The sequence below is a fragment of the Westerdykella ornata genome, assembly GCF_010094085.1.
Source record: "Westerdykella ornata strain CBS 379.55 unplaced genomic scaffold EI97scaffold_40, whole genome shotgun sequence".
In the NCBI taxonomy this organism is placed as follows: Eukaryota; Fungi; Ascomycota; class Dothideomycetes; order Pleosporales; family Sporormiaceae; genus Westerdykella; species Westerdykella ornata.
The window spans coordinates 151,679-168,635 of record NW_022986890.1 but is presented as its reverse complement, the minus strand read 5'-3'; the positions used below and the strand labels follow the sequence as shown (position 1 = coordinate 168,635).

Here is a 16,957-nt window from a genome sequence, read left to right as displayed (position 1 = left end):
TGGATATCAGAGATAGCAAGCTGCACATCACCTTCAGTATAGGTTCTCTGAGCTCGGTGTTGTTGAGACATTATGTGTTGTTGCTATACACGTGCTTTGGCAGTGTATGCTGGGGCGCTCGCTTGGGTGGGGCACTCGCTTATGAAACACGTTATATAGAAATAACGTTATATAGAAATACTTTTTAAAGAACTTATTAGATTTAGAAGTATCTAAAAAGGGTTATAGTAATATAAAGATTAAATAAAGATAGATTAACTAATTATATCCTAGTAAGTACTTCTATATATAAGGCTAAGACCTAATACTAGTTTTATTATTCTTTTTCTAGATGCTAAGGCTATATAAGGCACTAGCTATGATAGAGATACTCTAGCTACTATAAGCTTACTAGCTATATACTCTAAGATAGTACTAGTATAAATAAATTCTTTAACTTTTTCTATCTAATACTAGATAAAATATCTATAAAAATAGCTTCCTATCTAATAGAACTATAGTACTAGAAAGCTTACGTAACGTGTTATAGAAAGAGAGGCTTTGTACTAAATAGATAATATATTCTATAGTAGTTAGACTACTAAAAAAAGAAACTCTATATATAGGCTAAGATAGGGCCTACTTATATAAATAAAAAGCTTTAAGTTAGTAGATATATTAGCAGTTCTTTTATAGGTTCTATTACTGTCCTAGTATCTATACTAATTTGTGTGTATATAGAGACGCGCGGAAAATTGCTAAGGAATTATCTATCTAGTTGTACAGTTGGCAACGCCAAGTTACTAACACGAACACCTTCCGTTTTGGGCATATTATAATGTCAACTACGATCCTCCGGCAGCCCTTCTAGACTACTGTCTAAGCTAAAAGGCAGTTTGGTGTCCTGTCACAGTGTGCGTGCCGTGCCATATATCCCACCCATCCTTCGACAACGCCTTAGGCACGATGAGAACCTCGGTCCTCTTCCTTCTATCTTTCGCCATTGGTGCCTACAGCGCAGCACCCATCATCAGCTCCTCAAGCACACGTGCCGTGCCGAACAATTTCATCGTCGTTCTCAAGCCATCGGTCTCCAAATCCAGACTCATTTCTCATCTGGAGTTCGCAGATGATGTACTGAGCGCACGAGGCGCTGTGAGGAACTCTACATACGAATTTCCTGGATTCAGAGGATATTACCTCCAGGCGCCATCCGACGTGGTATCTATCCTAGCAGAGAGAGAAGAGGTAGCTAGTTTTGCCTTTCTTTCCAGGCATAGGTAGCATTGCGGTGGCGGCAAATGCCTCGCCGGCGACTAATTCCCTTAGGTGGCATACATCGAAGCAGATCAAACAGTCACGGTTACTACGGCTTCAAAATCCCACACACATCTTTCACGGAGAGTACAGACAAATTCACCTTGGAACCTTGCCCGCATCTCGCATCGGGTACGAGGTAGCGCGGATTACGTGTACGAGCCTACGGCGGGTACTTACGTCTACATCCTGGACACGGGAGTGAAGGTCACCCATCAAGAATTCCAACGCCGAGCTTCATTTGGCTTCAACGCTGTCGGAGGCTCGAACGATGACATCAACGGACACGGCACTCACCTCGCGGGGATAGTGTCTAGTCAAACCTATGGCATTGTACGATTCGCTAGCATTATTGCAGTAAAAGCCGTGGGGGATACGGGATCTGGCACCGGTAGGTCTTAGGGGCCATCACCGGTGAAGCATGTATCTAACATTATTTCAGTCTCACAGGTTATCTCAGCAATCAATTGGGCGGTCCAGGATATGCAGACCAAAGGACGGGTGGGAAAAGCAACCGCGCTTCTTGCCGTTGGCGGAGGCTTCAGTACGGCCATGAACAATGCGGTTGCTAATGCATCCAATGCAGGTCTCATGTTCGCCGTAGCCGCAGGTGGTGCAGCCACCACAGACAACAGTTCGCCGGCTTCTGAACCCACAGCATGCACAGCAGGCGGGACCACTAGCGCCGATGCAAGGATGTCTTCCTCCAACTATGGACCTACCAGTAAGTATCGTTGAGAAAAATGGAAGTCTTATGCTCATGCCATATTAGTCGATATTTGGGCACCAGGCGATTCCATCACCTCCTTATGGGCCACAAGTGACACTGCCACAAATATTTTATCTGGCAACTCCGTGGCTGCGGCTCACATTGCAGGTCTCGGCGCCTACTTTTTGGCCCTTGAAGGACCAAGGACTGCGGTGGCGCTGTGCGAACGGCTGAAGGAGGCCGCCACACCAAATGTGCTCTCTGGCATTCCTGGAGGCACCGTGAATCTTCTTGCATACAATCTCAGTGGACTTTGAATATGTGTCGAGAAGTATTCGAGGTGGACAGAAGAAGGGCGCAGAAACCAACTGCGGCCATGGACAGATCGCTTGTTTCTATTTCTTCGTCAGGACGAATGCAAAGTATTCAAACGTGCCAGCCTCCTCTTTCAATTCAACCACCCTGAGGTCCCAAATACCGTCCCTGAGCAGCAGTGGTTTCATGAAGTGCGGCTGTCGGTAGGTGATGTACAGAAAGACGCCACCGGTCTTCAGCACTCTGACGACCTATGCGAAGACGGTGAGCCTTGCCCTATGGCGGTGATCGTGCAGCCACTCACTGCATCTATATACTTCTTGATGTTGTCCCTAACATGGGCGGGAGGATCCCACAGACTTCCAGAAATCATGGCATCCAGCGTACCTTTGTCGATTGCTACATCGAAGTCGCCCGCTTCGACATGGGTCATGCATCTCACATCAGCCACCTTCCAGTCAATCCCCGATCTATCGGAAAAGCGATTGGTCATGTCATTGATGACGACGGTGGAGAAATCGACGCAGACTTGGTTTTGATAGCCCTTGGAATGGAGATCTATGGGAAGCGCCTAGGGCGTCATCGTGCATCCCCGTCAGCACGGCATGTTGACATGGATCTAGGAGATGGGGGGTTGCCTTCGAGGCTACTCACACTGTTTCCGCAGCCTAGGTGCAAGATGCGTGGGCATTTACCATGGTTGGTGGGCGGAGGCAAATGTGTAGAGAAGAAAGGCTGCAGGTTTTGGAACGATTTGAACCACTCAAAAGTGGAGTCCTTGTCGCTATTCTGGTACCGCTTATCCCAGTAACTGGAATGGGCCAGCTCCTCGAGGGATGTTGCGTCGGCCATTGCAGATGAATTTACTAGAATTGCTCCGTGGCAGACTTGATGGAGAATGACCCCGTGGTAGGGTTGAGAAAGTGTCGGCCTTTTGATTGGACAAGAGTTTAAATCCTTCAATCTATTATCTCATTGGCTCAACTCTGCATGTTTTCCTCGGCGACCTATCGAAAACATCATTCTTGTTAACCACCATCTGCGCCAGTCCCTCGAGAGACCCAAGAACCGACAAATTGCAATCATGGACCTGCCCGCCTCAACCATTCACCTGCGCAACGCCCTGTCGTCGGTCTCAGGAGGGCCCAGGCGCACCTACATCATCTACTTCGTCACCGGCAACCCGGGACTCATAGAATACTACCGCCCCTTTCTCACCCATCTGTTTGGCCTTCTCCACTCTTCCCCTTCGCCTTCTTCCCCGGCCATCGACTATGAGATATATGGGCGCAGCCTATGGGGTTTCGAAATCGAGAGAGGCCCACGGAAGAAAGAGGCCGAGGCCGAAAATGACTACTCCCTCTCGGGCGTCACCAGCACCGGGGGGAAGCCACCGTATACTGTCAGGGAGCAGGTTGAGCTGTCCAAAGCTGCGCTGAAACGTGTCGTTGCAGCAGCGAGGGCTAGTGGAAATCCCGATGTACGCGTCATCCTCATGGGTCACAGTATGGGCACATACATTTCCCTCGAGGTTATGCGGCGATTGAGGGCAGAGGCCGAGGCACAGATAGATGCAAAGAACGACAGTATCAGAGTTGCCGGCGCTGCATTGCTGTTCGCGACTATCATGCATCTTGCAAAGAGCTCGAGCGGGCGGAAGATGAGTGTATATACGTTGGCCTGCGCAGCACAGTCCGGCGGTACTAAGCTAACCACTGTACATAGCCTTTCCTTGCCCTTCCACACTTTGCCTTGGTTGTCTCTTTCGTTGCCCGGATTCTCACAGTCTTTGTACCAACCACCTTCCTGGCCATGATTATCCAGCGCATCGTAGGCTTTCCTCCCGCGCCTGCCCGAGTGACTGCCGAATTTGTCAAGAGCCGCCGTGGTGTGGAGCAGGCCTTGTTCATGGCCAACGATGAGATGAAGGAGATTACCATCGACAAATGGGACGCAGACATTTGGGGAGCCGCACACGCTTCACCGCACCCACACCCGCGACCAACACTTCGTTTCCTATTCGCAAAGTCAGATCACTGGTAGGTTCTGCGAGCGAATTGGAAAGAAGCGTGTAGCTGACACAGCTTCAGGGTCGCGGATGAGACACGCGAAGAACTGATCAGACTGCGCGGATCCCAAAGGAATGGGAGCCCAGATTGGCTGCCTCGAATGGAGGTAGACGAGTCTGAAGGGTGGCCTCATGGGTTCTGCATCCGGCATAGCATACCTGTTGCTGAGAGGGTCTGCAGCTACGTACGTGACATTGTCGAGCGCGACCTAGGAGCGTCATGAAGCAACAATCGCCGAGATGGTTCCACTCATGAGCCTGTGGCCTCGTAATCTTGCTTCGCTTTGGTGAATAGTTGGGCCAAGACATCGTTGGTGGCAGGTCCGCCTTCCTGGGCGTATTGGCTGGCATCCCTGGCATGTTGCCCAGTGCCCTGGCCAAATAGCTCGAGGAGGGAGACCTGATGGCCTGTGGGCTGGCTGGGAACGGCGTGCCTGGCAGACTGCGGAGGTTGGAGTTGGGTAGCTTCTCTCACGCTGTCGATGGCGTCCTGGATTGCTGCGGCCGTGTTGCTCCGAACATTGGCTGTTGACGGTGGCTCCCACACCCAGAGCCCATAACCCGCGTGGCCGTCACCCCGGCTGAGAATGATGAACTCGCCCTCAATCTCCATGTCGTCGTCGCCAGAGATATTCCACTCAAAGTTGTTGAGTCCCATGCGACTGAGAATGACCACAGAGAAGCGGCAGGGCCGATGGGAGGTTGGCTCCAGTCTGCAGACGAAGACGGGGCCTGCGATTTCACCCTTCTCCCACTGGCCCGTGTCTCGGTTAACGTTGTAGAGCTCCATGTATGCGGCAGTGTGCTTGATGGCCATGATTCCGGGATAGTGACGACGCAGGACGGCCAGATTGAGGTCTCTCGTGCGCTGTTCGAGCTCGGCGTGCGTGGGATAAACCACCGCGGGAGGTGCCTGCTTCTTCGGCTTGGACGGCATAACGGTCGACTCTGGCAGTTTTGAAGTTGGACTATGATTGTGAGTCGGTGACGGAGGGAGTTCGCAATCGCGTTGCCGGCGCTCTCGGGAGAGCTCGTTGGGTGTTCCTCGGACGTTGCTGGGAGAATGTCGGTTCGGGCAATTCGCGGAAACCTTGGAAGCTTGGTGTGGCTAAGCATATTGTGGCCGTGCAAGTGGCTGGTGAAACAAAACGTCATCAACCTCCGTAGATCGTCGAATTTCAGGGTCGATGCCACTTCGAGACAGCCTTTTCCCAGCATCCAGCTCCTAGCACGGTCAACTTTACCTGGAATGTTTCTCCAAGCCCTTCACCACGCTGTATCGCCGCCTTGAGCTCCCCAGCTCTGAAACCCGTACAATCGAGATTCTCGGGAGACTCTTCCCGTAACCCTTCGCCAAAGACTTGCTGTTTAACCAAGCACGTAGTATTTTGAACGGCATGGCGTGAAATAAACCCATCGTGACTATCGCAGCCATCTTTCCTCCACTACCCCTCGGCCTCCTTGCCCCGCAAAACTGCCATGTCCTCCTCATCCGCGGACGCCCTGGAAGCGCGTATACCAGGCGCTTTTCCTGAACCAGCAGACGGGACGACGCAAGTTTCAACCCCTCAGTCTCTGGCCCAGCGGTTGTTCGAACGCCGTGCTGAGTACACTCGCCCGCGCGCTATTCGCATCAAGGTTGGAACGTGGAATGTAGGTGGACTGAAGGACACCGACAAGGACCTTGCGACCTGGTTTGTGAATAGCGAGGTACACCAACCTTCAACATCTGCAACAGCTGGTGATACGGATGATCCAGAGGACGACAGCCAAGCGCTCGTGCGTGACGGACAGGTCGGCATCTACGCGCTGGGTCTGCAGGAAATAGTCGACGTCTCTTCTGCCGCGGAGGCATTGCGTCCGTATGCCGATCCCACTGTACCCAACCGGTGGAAGAACTCTATGCAGAGCGCTCTACCGCCAGGCTATCAGCTTATTGCAGAGCAGCAGCTGGTTGGTCTGCTCCTCCTGATATATGCCGCGCCCGCCGCCGTCCCCCACATCAAGTCAGTTAGCACTACGAGCGTAGGGACCGGCTTGATGGGCTACATGGGTAATAAGGGCGCTGTTGCCGCGCGAATTGTACTCGGGGAGACCACGCGTCTTGTCTTCATCAATTCTCACCTAGCTGCTGGTGCCGATAAGGCTGCGTTGGATCGAAGAAACTGGGATGCTTCGCAAATTGTCAGCCGCATCAGGTTCAGTCCCATTCCGGATGCTACGGGGTCATCCCAGGGAACGAGTGAAGGCATGGGCGATGAAGACGTAGCCTTTTGGTTTGGTGATCTGAACTATCGGCTCGAAGGTATTCCCGGAGAGGACGTTCGTCGGCTACTCTCGATTCACACCCGCACACTCGGTCTTGACGCAGAGGTAGAGACGGCCAGCCATGCCTCTTCAGATGCATCATTATCCACCGCCTCGAGGGCAGCTTCCTCAGAAGAATTTTCGGAAAATGACATCGAGATACCCCCAGAATTGGATCCCGCGTCTCTTCAGACAACTCTCTCGTCGCTACTGTCGCACGACGAGCTTCATCAGTCGCAGAAGGCGGGGAAAGCATTTCATGACGGTTGGGAGGAGCCTCCAATCCGCTTCCTCCCATCGTACAAGTATGACGTTGGCAAGGTTGGCGTCTTCGACTCCAGTGACAAGCGTCGCGGGCCGAGTTGGTGCGATCGCATTCTCTACCGCACGAAGGCGTCCAAGGACCAATATGATGCGAGGGCCCGCGAGCGCGAAGAGGCGAGACGACGGGACGAGGAGCTGAAAGCCAGAGGCGTGGACCGTGCTGGCGAGGATGAGGAGGAGGTGCTATATGACTACGACCCGGCCGCCGATGGAGATGGGGATGCCACCCCGGACGATTTCGAGTCTGGTCATGAATCGGAGCCAGAACCGACAGTTGGGAGCGAGGGCTATGATAGGCGCCTCATCGTCGAACGATATGGTACTCATCTGGATATCGTTTCTTCTGATCACAAGCCACTGGACGCTGTATTCTTGCTCACATTCGATGCTGTAGTTCCGCCACTCAAAGCTGCCGTTCGTCAAGACGTCGCGAAGGAGCTCGACCGGCTAGAGAACGAACAAAGGCCGTCCGTCACCGTCGTGGTGGAGCGGTCATCGATGGCTGTGGCCCAGGATGAATTCGCGGGCGCTGATTTCGGGGATGTTTGTTACTTGAAGCCGTCCCGCCGACATGTCACTATTGCAAATACTGGCAGAGTGCCGGCGACCATCTGGATGACGGGAAATACACCTACCTGGCTGACAGTTCGATTCGACAAGCCGGCAGATGATGCTCTCAAGGGCAACAATCACGGTCCTAGCGCACGGTATACGGTGGAGCCCGGTGAAGCATGCAGTGTCGAGCTCGAAGTTCATGTGGCTGCAATGGAAACTGTGCGACTTTTGAACAAGGGCAAAATGTCCCTGGACGATGTTTTGGTTTTGCACGTCGCAGGTGGACGTGACTACTTCCTGGCCGTCCGTGGTCGATGGCTGCCGTCTTCATTCGGACGCTCCATCGATGCGTTGGTTAGGGTGCCCCCAGGCGGCATCCGCAAGCGCCAACCCCGGCCCACAGTGCTAGAAGAGGCGGTCATGTGGTCGGTCCCGCGCGAGATCTTCCGACTGTGTGAGGCCATTGAACAGTTGGTTGAGCGAACCCTTGCCGAGTGGGCTATGACTGCCCGCGAGCCTGAACGCGCTCCATGGTACAACAACGCTGGATGGCCGTTTGTCAAGGACCCGAGATATTTTGCCAATAATGCTCACGAGGAAGAGCTCATGCTAATATGCGAAGCCCTCGATTGCGGAACCTGTTTTAACTCGGCCTTTGAGCCCAATACGACGCCCATGCAGAAGCTCGAGTTGCTTTCAGAGGTGTTATTGCGCTTCTTGAAGAGTCTGGAGGATGGCGTGGTCACGGAGGCGATGTGGAGGACCCTAGATGACGGGTTTGCCACCAGGACCAAATCGCGGAGATCATCAGATGATGAGAAGATGTGGGCGCTCGAGGTGTTATCTTCGGCACCACACCACAGTGCTTCATTCCTCATGCTCATGACAACGCTGGACCGCGTCGCTTCCGAGATTTGTAACGCTGCAACTCAAAAGCAGAACGCAACACTGTCAAATATAGAGCTTCCACGGTCTCCCCAGGTCTCTGTGCGGAGGGGAACACTGAGCAAAGCTCCGGAGATTGCGACACGTCAACTCATCGCCCTTAATTACGCTACTGTGTTCGCGGATGCAATCTTCAGGTTGCCGCAGATGGAGCGCCCTGGGGACCGGGAAAATGCTGCCCGGAAAGACAGAGTCATAGACATGATGCAGCTGTTTCTGATAGACGGTCATTGACTTATACGGCGCCAACCGTTCAGGGCCATGATTAGCACTAACGATGACTTGTGAGTTTGCCTGGCGAAAACAGGAAGGCTCTGGGCCCAGTTTAAATGTGGGCTGCCTATGTAACGATGAGGGAGGTGAGTGAAGTAACAGGGACCACCACCACCCATACATCACTTCCAAGAGATCTGGAAAACATGGTTACCGTTTTGAATGAACCTGAAAATGCCTACCTTCATATCGCTTTCGTAGCCCGTGTAGCCCATGACACCGACACGGCTGTACACGGATGCATCAAGCCTGTACAGTTTATGCCCGTACTCTGTCTGACCTTAGTGCATAGGACACTACAATCGCCAGGTTAGACGCAAGAATAGCGCGCAGAGACTGTGGAATTAAGAATACGTCAAACCCCCTTCATTGACCCTGATCGTCAAGAGTCACACTGAGTTATACCAAATACCCGTCTTTCGGGCAGGCACCGAGGTAGGGTTGATCAGAGCATTCAACGGCCAATTTCGATGTTGCCAGCTCGCTCCACCCGTTCTAATAAGATATATACTCGCTTCTCTTTGAATCATGAGGATAAGCAATCGGAGCCCTTACCGTCACATTTGCGGTGTCTTCCCTGTAAGATGTATTTCGAAAGATGGAATAGGGTACGGATCACGGTTGCATAATACTGTTGTTGCTGTTTGCCCCCGACTTCAACGATTTGCATTGCTTTGCGATGAAGGCACCAGGAAACCGCAAACTAAGCATATACATAGCAGAGATACCCGCCCCGGGTATCCATGATGTCTTTGACATGGACATCTGCAAGTATGCCAAAGCTAGTGAAGACATGGTTCAAAGTTGTTGTCGGCCCCCCATCACCGGATTGGGGATCTGGCATCACTGCTAGCATTGCAGGAGTTGGTTTACCCCACATTTTGGATTCCTCTTCAATACCGCCAGGGAACTCGCTAAAGCCTACGTTGGGATCCTGCGCGTTAGGGCCGCTGATGGCAGTGAGCCGAGCTGGGGACGCCGCCTGCCAATCCGACCACATCTTATCGACAAATCCATCTATGTATTTACGTGTCAGCGGCGCGTAACACCTAGGCAGCGTTCTTGCCAATCTTGTGGCACATACGGTGTAGCATGAAGAGAGGGTCGCCCGCCGAGGTGATGGAGTCACCATCCATCATGGCAAGAGCAGCATGGCCCATGAGATCTAACCTTCTCTCAGTAAGAAGTCATGATTTTGCAATGTTCGACTTACGGGGTCCGGAATATATAGCGTCTTGAACTGCCCAGTACTCCTCTCCGTTCAGTGCTCTCTCAACATAGCTTTTGCCTGTCAGTGTGCTTAGGTTGTCCGTGATCTTTCGGTTCACGCAACGAGGATCCGTCTTGAAGCCTGGGCCGATGTTCACGGTGGCGTTGACGAAGGGCCCATCTGCGAGGCAGTTCTTGGAACCTTTGCCGCTACCACCAAACCCGAGCTTGCCATCGAGGACTGTGGATTTGGAGAATGAGCCCGCGTCTCGTGGCTCGTCCCAGTAGCTATGTTCGTCAGATCACTCCCATGATCCAGGTATTGACCCTCGAAGCATCATCGCGCATACACACCTCATGGGGCCTTGGTATCCGCACTCCCTAACCAGGTGTTCGTGTACATGCAAGAAGTAGCGATGGTACGGTAGAAAAAGGCCCGTGCTATGTATCTGCAGTGCATGGAGTTGGTGAAGCGATGCGAGGTCGTCCCATCTCGTCTTCACGCCTGGTAACTTGGTCTTGGCTGGCGACGAGAGCAAACAAGTTGTTGCCTTCAAATAAGCTTCCTTGTCTGCCGCCTTCATATCCTGCCTGTATGCTTAAGGTTATCCTGTTAAGTAACCAGTCGGAGGCCGAGCATAACACTCACCATGCCACTCGCTTCGCTGGTGCTGTGCACGCCGCCGAAGCAAACGTAAATGCAGTGGCCGCGAGCACGACGACAGAGGCAATCATAATTGCGTCGCTGGGAATTCTGACGCCTCTCTAATCTGTATCAGAGACAGTATTCCTTGTTCCCGTTCACTTAGCTGTCCTGTGCCCGGTCAGCTATGATATAGATTTCGGGTAGATGCCGGATTTAACATCCGTCGTCCTTTCGAGGAAGGTTTAAACGTATGCTTATGGCTCAGATGACGATCGCTGCATCTGGTATAAATTAGCAGGAACATTGTTTGCCGTCGGGATTACAGTGCCGCATAGATAGACCCCGCAGTACAACTACAGCGACATTACATGTGTTCAAGAGAAATGGGATACCACAGAAGCTCGTTTTAGCGCATACTGCCACTGTCCAAGGCATACCGATCCAATATGGCATCCGCATTATCCTTCAAGAGAGGATTGTCATGTGTGCAAATGGCAACATATGCATCAACAACACTGGCAACGGACGGTAGGTGATGGAATCTCATGCATGTGGGAACTTCCCTTCAAGGAATAATGCAGTGCTGCGTTACCTTTATCCCACTGTACATGTCCTATACCTCCTCCAGGTTCCAACTCTTGCACCCAATCCCGTGTCTAGCCCGCGTCTAAGATACATAGAACAGCAACTCCGGCTCGAAAGGCACTGCTGCTTGACCGAAGAGTTTGACCAGCTTCCGAATCCATAATGAAAGAGATGCCGAGGAAAGTAGTCGAGTTGATTCCTTCCTGCAATTGCAAAGCCCGGCGGATGATGCTGGCGCTGGTCTCATGACGGCCCAGGAAGCTACGAAACGGACATTGCACGTTCAAGATTTCGCCCACAATGCCCACTGGCCAAAGACGACGTCCGAAACTCTTTGGAGTTCTGGGAAACCGCTTGTAACTAGAGGATTAAGCGCTAACCCAGAAACTCGAGGTGAGTACGTCGAAGTTATCATAATTACCATAACTCGAATTGAGCACGAGAGTAAAAGCCAGAAATCTGATGTATCATCTATGGGATGTGACGGCCGTCCGTTTGCCGATAAAGCGGGCTTGCACTTGGTCCAGGTTGGTACGCATAGCTGTACGTACTCCCATCGGTCGGATTGATTGCTGTAGAAAGTCGTTCACGCGTCATCTGGCTACCTGTCAGCAAAAGGGTCTAAATAACACAGAGAGAAAACGTCACAACCCGGTACGTCTTTTCGTTGACCCGATATGTCTGTTGGCCAATGTTTGTCCTCGAGTAGAGGTCTCCGTGCCAAGCGGTGAAGCACTCCATGTAAAAATGACACCTGAGCCACGCGCAAAAGGGTAAGCTATCTACAACGCAGAACAAGGCTCTTTTATATGCGTGACACTCCACGTCCATTACCTCTTCTCCGAGTTTGGCGGTTGACATAAACTTGGCTCTTGTCTATTAATTGCAAGGGGCTTTGTGACGGGATCGTGCGGTGGTGTAGGTTTTGAGGATGCCGTAGCTTTTGTCCATCAGTTGCTTGTTGCCTCCTGCTCGGATTCTCTTTAGTAGGGGGAGAATGACGGTGAGCGTGAGGGGATTCTGAACACGGAGCTGGTGGGTTCGGTCTGACCCTGACTCTGGACCACAATTCTGTAACGTCTAGATTATCTGGGATCATTCAACTGCACGTTAGGATTTTTCGAAGAATCCGAAGTAAGAATCTTCAGCGGTATAGAAGCGTGATACCTATATTCGATACGCCGCAGGAAGAAGGGCACTCTGCCGTTGAAGCTAATGGGACATCCTAGTCGTGGTACGTAAACTACAATCGTTGCCTCCTACATATTGTACACATACACTCCTACGAGTGTGGTATATCCTACAATTCCTCTAGTAACTCGCGTTACGCACATTAGGAATCCAGGCTGCCCATCCCCAGCGCCGCCCTAATTGCCCCCATCCGGCCTTGGGCGATCTTCCGTGCTGCCGATGCACCGCGATCATTGATTGCCGCGAGGTACGATGGTTCCTTGCTCATGAGAGACTTATATCTCTCCCTTATGCCCCGCAAGTTGTGGTCAACTACATCCGCGACCTTCTCTTTCAGTGAACGCATGGAGACGTTCTGCATATCGTTTGCCACCTCATGAGGAGTCAGGGAGATGGTGGGATCCATATAGCACATCAGGTCAATGAGATTCGACACTCCTGGGCGGGTGGTAGGATCGTAAGAGATGCCTTCAATGGAGTCGGTCAATGCGCCCTTTATCTTCGCTCTGATATCCTGCGTCTCATCGGTGATGAGGATTCTGGACTTGGGGTCGGGGTCCGACTTTGACATCTTCTTTGAAGGTTCCTTAAGCGACATGACCCTTTTCGCAGGCGACAGAATAGTCTCTGGCAGTGTAAATATTGGATCCTGAGGCGTGATTGTGTGGTTGAAAGTATTCGCAAGCTGCCTTGAGAACTCGAGGTGCTGCGCCTGGTCCTCGCCAACGGGAACATGTGTGGTGCCGTAGAGGAGAATGTCGGCGGCTTGCAAGACTGGATAGGCGAAAAGTCCAAGTTTGGTAGACTCTCGCGACGTCGATGCAGATGCAGACGAGGTATCGAATGGCGAAGCTGTGTCAGGCAGAGCCATTTTGCTCTGTCGGTAAGTCTCATAAGCGGAGACTTCGTTGGAGACATGGAACGATGCTTACCTTCCACTGCGTCATGCGGGCCAGGTAACCCATTGACGCATTGCAGCTTAGAATCCACATCAATTCGGCATGCTCGGGCACTGAAGACTGGCAGAAGAGCAAAGATTTGGTGGGATCGAGCCCTACGGCCACGAAGCTGGCCAGCATCTGCTTCCGCCATTGCTGGAGATGCTCGGCGGACTGCCTCACAGTGATGGCATGCAAATCGACTATGGAGAATAACAGCGTCTCGGATCCATTGGAACTATCTTGTATCTTGACCCATTCTCTCAGGGCACCTAGATAGTTACCCAAATGCGGGACGCCCGTGGGTTGAATCCCGGAGAAGATGACTCGGGGTGGGGGCTTGGATGGCGGAGACGACGGTGTCTGGGACTGAAGCCCTCCAGAAACAGCACAAGACGAGTGGCTGTGCCCGAGATGACGTCGAGAGATGCTTATCCGCGCTGTGCGCCGCAGAAGCTGGCGGCAGGGACGAGGTTGGAGTGACAGCATTTACAAGTACTTTCCCCAAGCTTGTCGAAAATCACGGAACCTCGGGAAAGTTCGGGTCAAGGAACGGAAAAGGACCGACGCGCACGGCCACAGGGAGAGCCCTGTGCCAAGAACTTGCGCTTCGTCATTTGTGGCGCAGCGCTCTGCAACCGTGGTGACCGGACTGACTTGCTGTGTAAGTGAAACAACATCACCACTTGTTTGTCGTCTCATCTGAACCTCCCACGTTCACCACTACCCACGCCGCCTCGGACAGACAACCACCAGTATTCACTTCCCACGCTGCCCATTCATTTACCCTGCCTCTAATAGCATCCCCACAACATTCTATCCATCTGTGAACAGCCATGAGTTGGACCGGTAGTCTCTACCCCTCGTCCGCGCGCTTGCGACTATGGAGACCGCTACTGACTCTCTGGCAGGCTTCAAGAAGGGCGTGAACCGCGCCACCACCCAGGTTCTCATGAAAACGGGTCAAGTCGAACGAACCAACGATCGAGACTTTGAGACCGAGCTCAGGTGAGCAACCCTTGTTCTTTGCAACCCCACCCAGCACCGGGAACCAGCATGCCATGCAGCGAAGCCCCTCCTATGGACCTAGCTTACCAGGTTTAATCTGAAGACGATACCGCACCATGGAGGCCGCCGCCAACAAGCTGCAAAAAGAAGCAAAAGGTTACCTCGACTCCCTCCGCGCCATGACGGCCTCCCAGATGCGCATCGCCGAAACCATCGACGCCTTCTATGGCGATGCGGGCACCAAGGACGGCGTCTCGCGCTCCTACAAGCAAGCCGTGACGGATCTGGACGCCGAAACCATCAAAGCGCTCGACGGGCCCTACCGCACCACCGTACTCGACCCCATCCAGCGCTTCTGCTCCTACTTCCCCGACATCAACGCCTGCATCACGAAGCGAGAACACAAGCAGATGGACTACGACCGCATGCGAGCCCAAGTCAAGAAGCTGACGGACAAGCCCGATAAGGACGTCACGAAGCTCCCGCGGGCGGAGAAGGATGAGCAGTTGGCAAAGGCGGCGTATGACCAGCTGAACGAAACGCTCACGACCGAGCTGCCGCAATTGATCGATTTGCGTGTGCCCTATCTGGATCCGAGTTTTGAAGCCCTGGTCAAGATTCAGCTGAGGTTCTGTGCAGAGGCATATAGCAGGATGGCGCAGGTGCAGCAATATCTGGATGCGAATACGAGAGACCAATATGCGCAAGGAGAGCTGGACGCCCGCGTGGAAGAGGTCCTGCAGGAGATCAGAGATTTGAGTATAGCAGGGACCGTTTAGTTTTGGCATTGGATTGGTATGGTTTCGGGAGGGGCGTGTTGTAGCTAACCATTTCCTGTCGCATCCCCCCACTCCCAGGTTACAGACATGGGGAAAGTAAGATGATCGCTGGAGTATCTTTTCACGCATACAACGCCAGCATCTACAGCTATGTTTTGGGAAGCAGCACAATTGAATCATGGTTGATGTATTGAATCCAGACCCATATAGGAGACGGACGCCTCAAAATGGGCGCCTCCGAGGAACGACGCCAATATATGTCCCCCGGGCCCAGCTGGTGATAAACATGACACACGGGCTGTCGTCTCAGAAACCATGAAAGAACCCAGTGACGCCGCGCTTCAAAGACATGAAAGACAATGCAGTAAGAAAAGCATGATGCAGTAGGTTTCAAGGTGCGTGATCCGCCTCATCTTGATACCCCTTGAGGGAGAAGTTCGGCGTTCACGGCACGGTCAGGTCCAACCCCGCGCGAGGACCTCATCCACGAGGTAGGTAGCCCTCCATGGTGGTATTGCCGTTCTCCTACTCCTCCTCTTCATCCTCGTCATCCTCGTCGTCGTCTTCTTCCTCTGCGAAGTCGGAATCAAGCTCCAAGTCGCCTTCAGAGTCACTTCCTCCAAAACTCTCCACATCGCTGTCCTCCCACGTCATATCGTAGTCCACCTCTTCCTTCTTCGTCTGGAATGCTGTCTCGTGTGTGGGCATGTCGAACCCTGCGGGTATGTCTTGCTTGCTGAGCTCCAAGTCCTTCTTCACCAACTCCTTGTATTTAGCCGGGTTATTCCGCAGCATAACCCCAGCATCTACATTGGCCGGCGAGTTGACCTCGGCATCGTCGAGGAGGGAGAGAACTGAGAGTAACACGGTTTCCACACGCTGAACAGGAGACCAACGCTCGGCCGCCAGTTCTCCAGACATGGCATCTTCGCCGGGTTGGTGCAGGATGGATATGCAAAGCCGACCGTCCGGGTAGATGTTGGGGTGGTAGAGCGGCCGCAGGAATCGGAAGTCTACCCCGTAGTATAAGCCAAAGCTGCCGACGTATTTGTCGCAGGGTGAACCTACCTGGTGGACTGTACGGGTAGTTGCTCGGGAAGGTCATCTTTGCCTTGAAATATCCGCCATAGTAGAGCGAGTCGGGGTTCAAGACGATAAGAGCCACGCTCCACTCGAAGATGTTATCGTTGATGAGCTGGGTCATCCAGTCAGTGGGATTCCGGTCGCTCTCATCGTAACGGTGAGGGTACTGCTCACCTCGACGTGTGACCATTTCTCCTTGGACTGCAACTTGAACTCGTTGGCTAAAAGCCTTTCGGCACCCGCCATGGTTCCCTTTGGAATATCCTCCAGAAGCCGAAAGAGCGAGCGAGGACCTCTATCGGGTTGTGACGGGGGTTGTGACGTGGGCTGATGGGGGGAACGAAGCGGTCGACCCGTGGCTCAGATAGATGTGCAAGGGACGGGCTCGCGGTGATGTGAAAGGTTCGAAGAGAGAAGGCCGAGAGGTGAAGTGAGAGGAGACGTAGTAGGTAGAGAGGGAGAGAGAGAGATGGAGAGAGGGGAGAGAGAGGCAAAGGGTGTGTGAGTGCTGCCAGGCGTGGTCGGCCGACCCTGGTTGAAGCCGAGTGCTGGCGGGGTGCGGCGTGGCTGGGGTGGCGCCGACCCAGACTAGGTACACCAGTAAATACCACAAGAATCCACCGTCCGATAACCACTGTCTATGTACATCGTAAATACCGTTGTACTGTGTACATGATAATCATTCATCCATGTATCAATAAACACTTTTGTGCCCCATTTCACATA

The 16,957-nt window shown here is 52.8% G+C and overlaps 9 protein-coding genes across 9 annotated transcripts; 4 read left to right on the top strand and 5 right to left on the bottom strand.

The window, feature by feature from the left end:
* Window positions 1-945: 945 nt before the first annotated feature.
* Window positions 946-2,419, top strand: EI97DRAFT_470552 (subtilase; the record flags this gene model as incomplete). Its single annotated transcript, XM_033801774.1, has 4 exons — window positions 946-1,200; window positions 1,309-1,687; window positions 1,739-2,020; window positions 2,069-2,419. The coding sequence occupies 4 exons, from the start codon at window positions 946-948 to the stop codon at window positions 2,320-2,322; spliced, it is 1,170 nt and encodes a 389-aa protein (XP_033649875.1). The 3' UTR covers window positions 2,323-2,419.
* EI97DRAFT_437095 (S-adenosyl-L-methionine-dependent methyltransferase) lies at window positions 2,144-3,218 on the bottom strand. Its single transcript, XM_033799272.1, has 3 exons — window positions 2,975-3,218; window positions 2,625-2,891; window positions 2,144-2,571 (listed from the first exon to the last, which is right to left on the bottom strand). Exons 1-3 carry the CDS (start codon window positions 3,170-3,172, stop codon window positions 2,401-2,403), a joined length of 636 nt encoding a protein of 211 aa, XP_033649874.1. The 5' UTR covers window positions 3,173-3,218; the 3' UTR covers window positions 2,144-2,400.
* Window positions 3,219-3,268: 50 nt separating this feature from the next.
* On the top strand, window positions 3,269-4,736 carry EI97DRAFT_231583 (uncharacterized protein). The gene is made up of 3 exons (XM_033793954.1): window positions 3,269-3,986; window positions 4,046-4,359; window positions 4,411-4,736. The coding sequence occupies exons 1-3, from the start codon at window positions 3,405-3,407 to the stop codon at window positions 4,610-4,612; spliced, it is 1,098 nt and encodes a 365-aa protein (XP_033649873.1). The 5' UTR covers window positions 3,269-3,404; the 3' UTR covers window positions 4,613-4,736.
* Window positions 4,639-5,340, bottom strand: EI97DRAFT_386082 (PH domain-like protein; the record flags this gene model as incomplete). Its single annotated transcript, XM_033796050.1, has 1 exon — window positions 4,639-5,340. A coding segment is annotated over one exon (702 nt), but the record flags the coding sequence as incomplete, so codon positions are not given.
* Window positions 5,341-5,736: 396 nt separating this feature from the next.
* Window positions 5,737-9,124, top strand: EI97DRAFT_231380 (DNase I-like protein). Its single transcript, XM_033793953.1, has one exon. The coding sequence runs from the start codon at window positions 5,868-5,870 to the stop codon at window positions 8,751-8,753; it is 2,886 nt and encodes a 961-aa protein (XP_033649871.1). The 5' UTR covers window positions 5,737-5,867; the 3' UTR covers window positions 8,754-9,124.
* Window positions 9,125-9,495: 371 nt separating this feature from the next.
* EI97DRAFT_453147 (Di-copper centre-containing protein) lies at window positions 9,496-10,736 on the bottom strand (the record flags this gene model as incomplete). The annotated part of the gene is made up of 5 exons (XM_033800443.1): window positions 9,496-9,809; window positions 9,877-9,957; window positions 10,006-10,289; window positions 10,356-10,592; window positions 10,651-10,736. 5 exons carry the CDS (start codon window positions 10,734-10,736, stop codon window positions 9,496-9,498), a joined length of 1,002 nt encoding a protein of 333 aa, XP_033649870.1.
* Window positions 10,737-12,377: 1,641 nt separating this feature from the next.
* EI97DRAFT_437092 (Nucleotidylyl transferase) lies at window positions 12,378-13,892 on the bottom strand. Its single transcript, XM_033799271.1, has 2 exons — window positions 13,356-13,892; window positions 12,378-13,300 (listed from the first exon to the last, which is right to left on the bottom strand). The coding sequence occupies exons 1-2, from the start codon at window positions 13,500-13,502 to the stop codon at window positions 12,566-12,568; spliced, it is 882 nt and encodes a 293-aa protein (XP_033649869.1). The 5' UTR covers window positions 13,503-13,892; the 3' UTR covers window positions 12,378-12,565.
* A 141-nt stretch (window positions 13,893-14,033) lies between these two features.
* EI97DRAFT_437090 (BAR-domain-containing protein) lies at window positions 14,034-15,418 on the top strand. The gene is made up of 3 exons (XM_033799270.1): window positions 14,034-14,210; window positions 14,273-14,369; window positions 14,473-15,418. The coding sequence occupies exons 1-3, from the start codon at window positions 14,198-14,200 to the stop codon at window positions 15,146-15,148; spliced, it is 786 nt and encodes a 261-aa protein (XP_033649868.1). The 5' UTR covers window positions 14,034-14,197; the 3' UTR covers window positions 15,149-15,418.
* On the bottom strand, window positions 15,229-16,608 carry EI97DRAFT_437088 (uncharacterized protein). The gene is made up of 3 exons (XM_033799269.1): window positions 16,406-16,608; window positions 16,217-16,343; window positions 15,229-16,161 (listed from the first exon to the last, which is right to left on the bottom strand). Exons 1-3 carry the CDS (start codon window positions 16,475-16,477, stop codon window positions 15,674-15,676), a joined length of 687 nt encoding a protein of 228 aa, XP_033649867.1. The 5' UTR covers window positions 16,478-16,608; the 3' UTR covers window positions 15,229-15,673.
* Window positions 16,609-16,957: the final 349 nt, after the last annotated feature.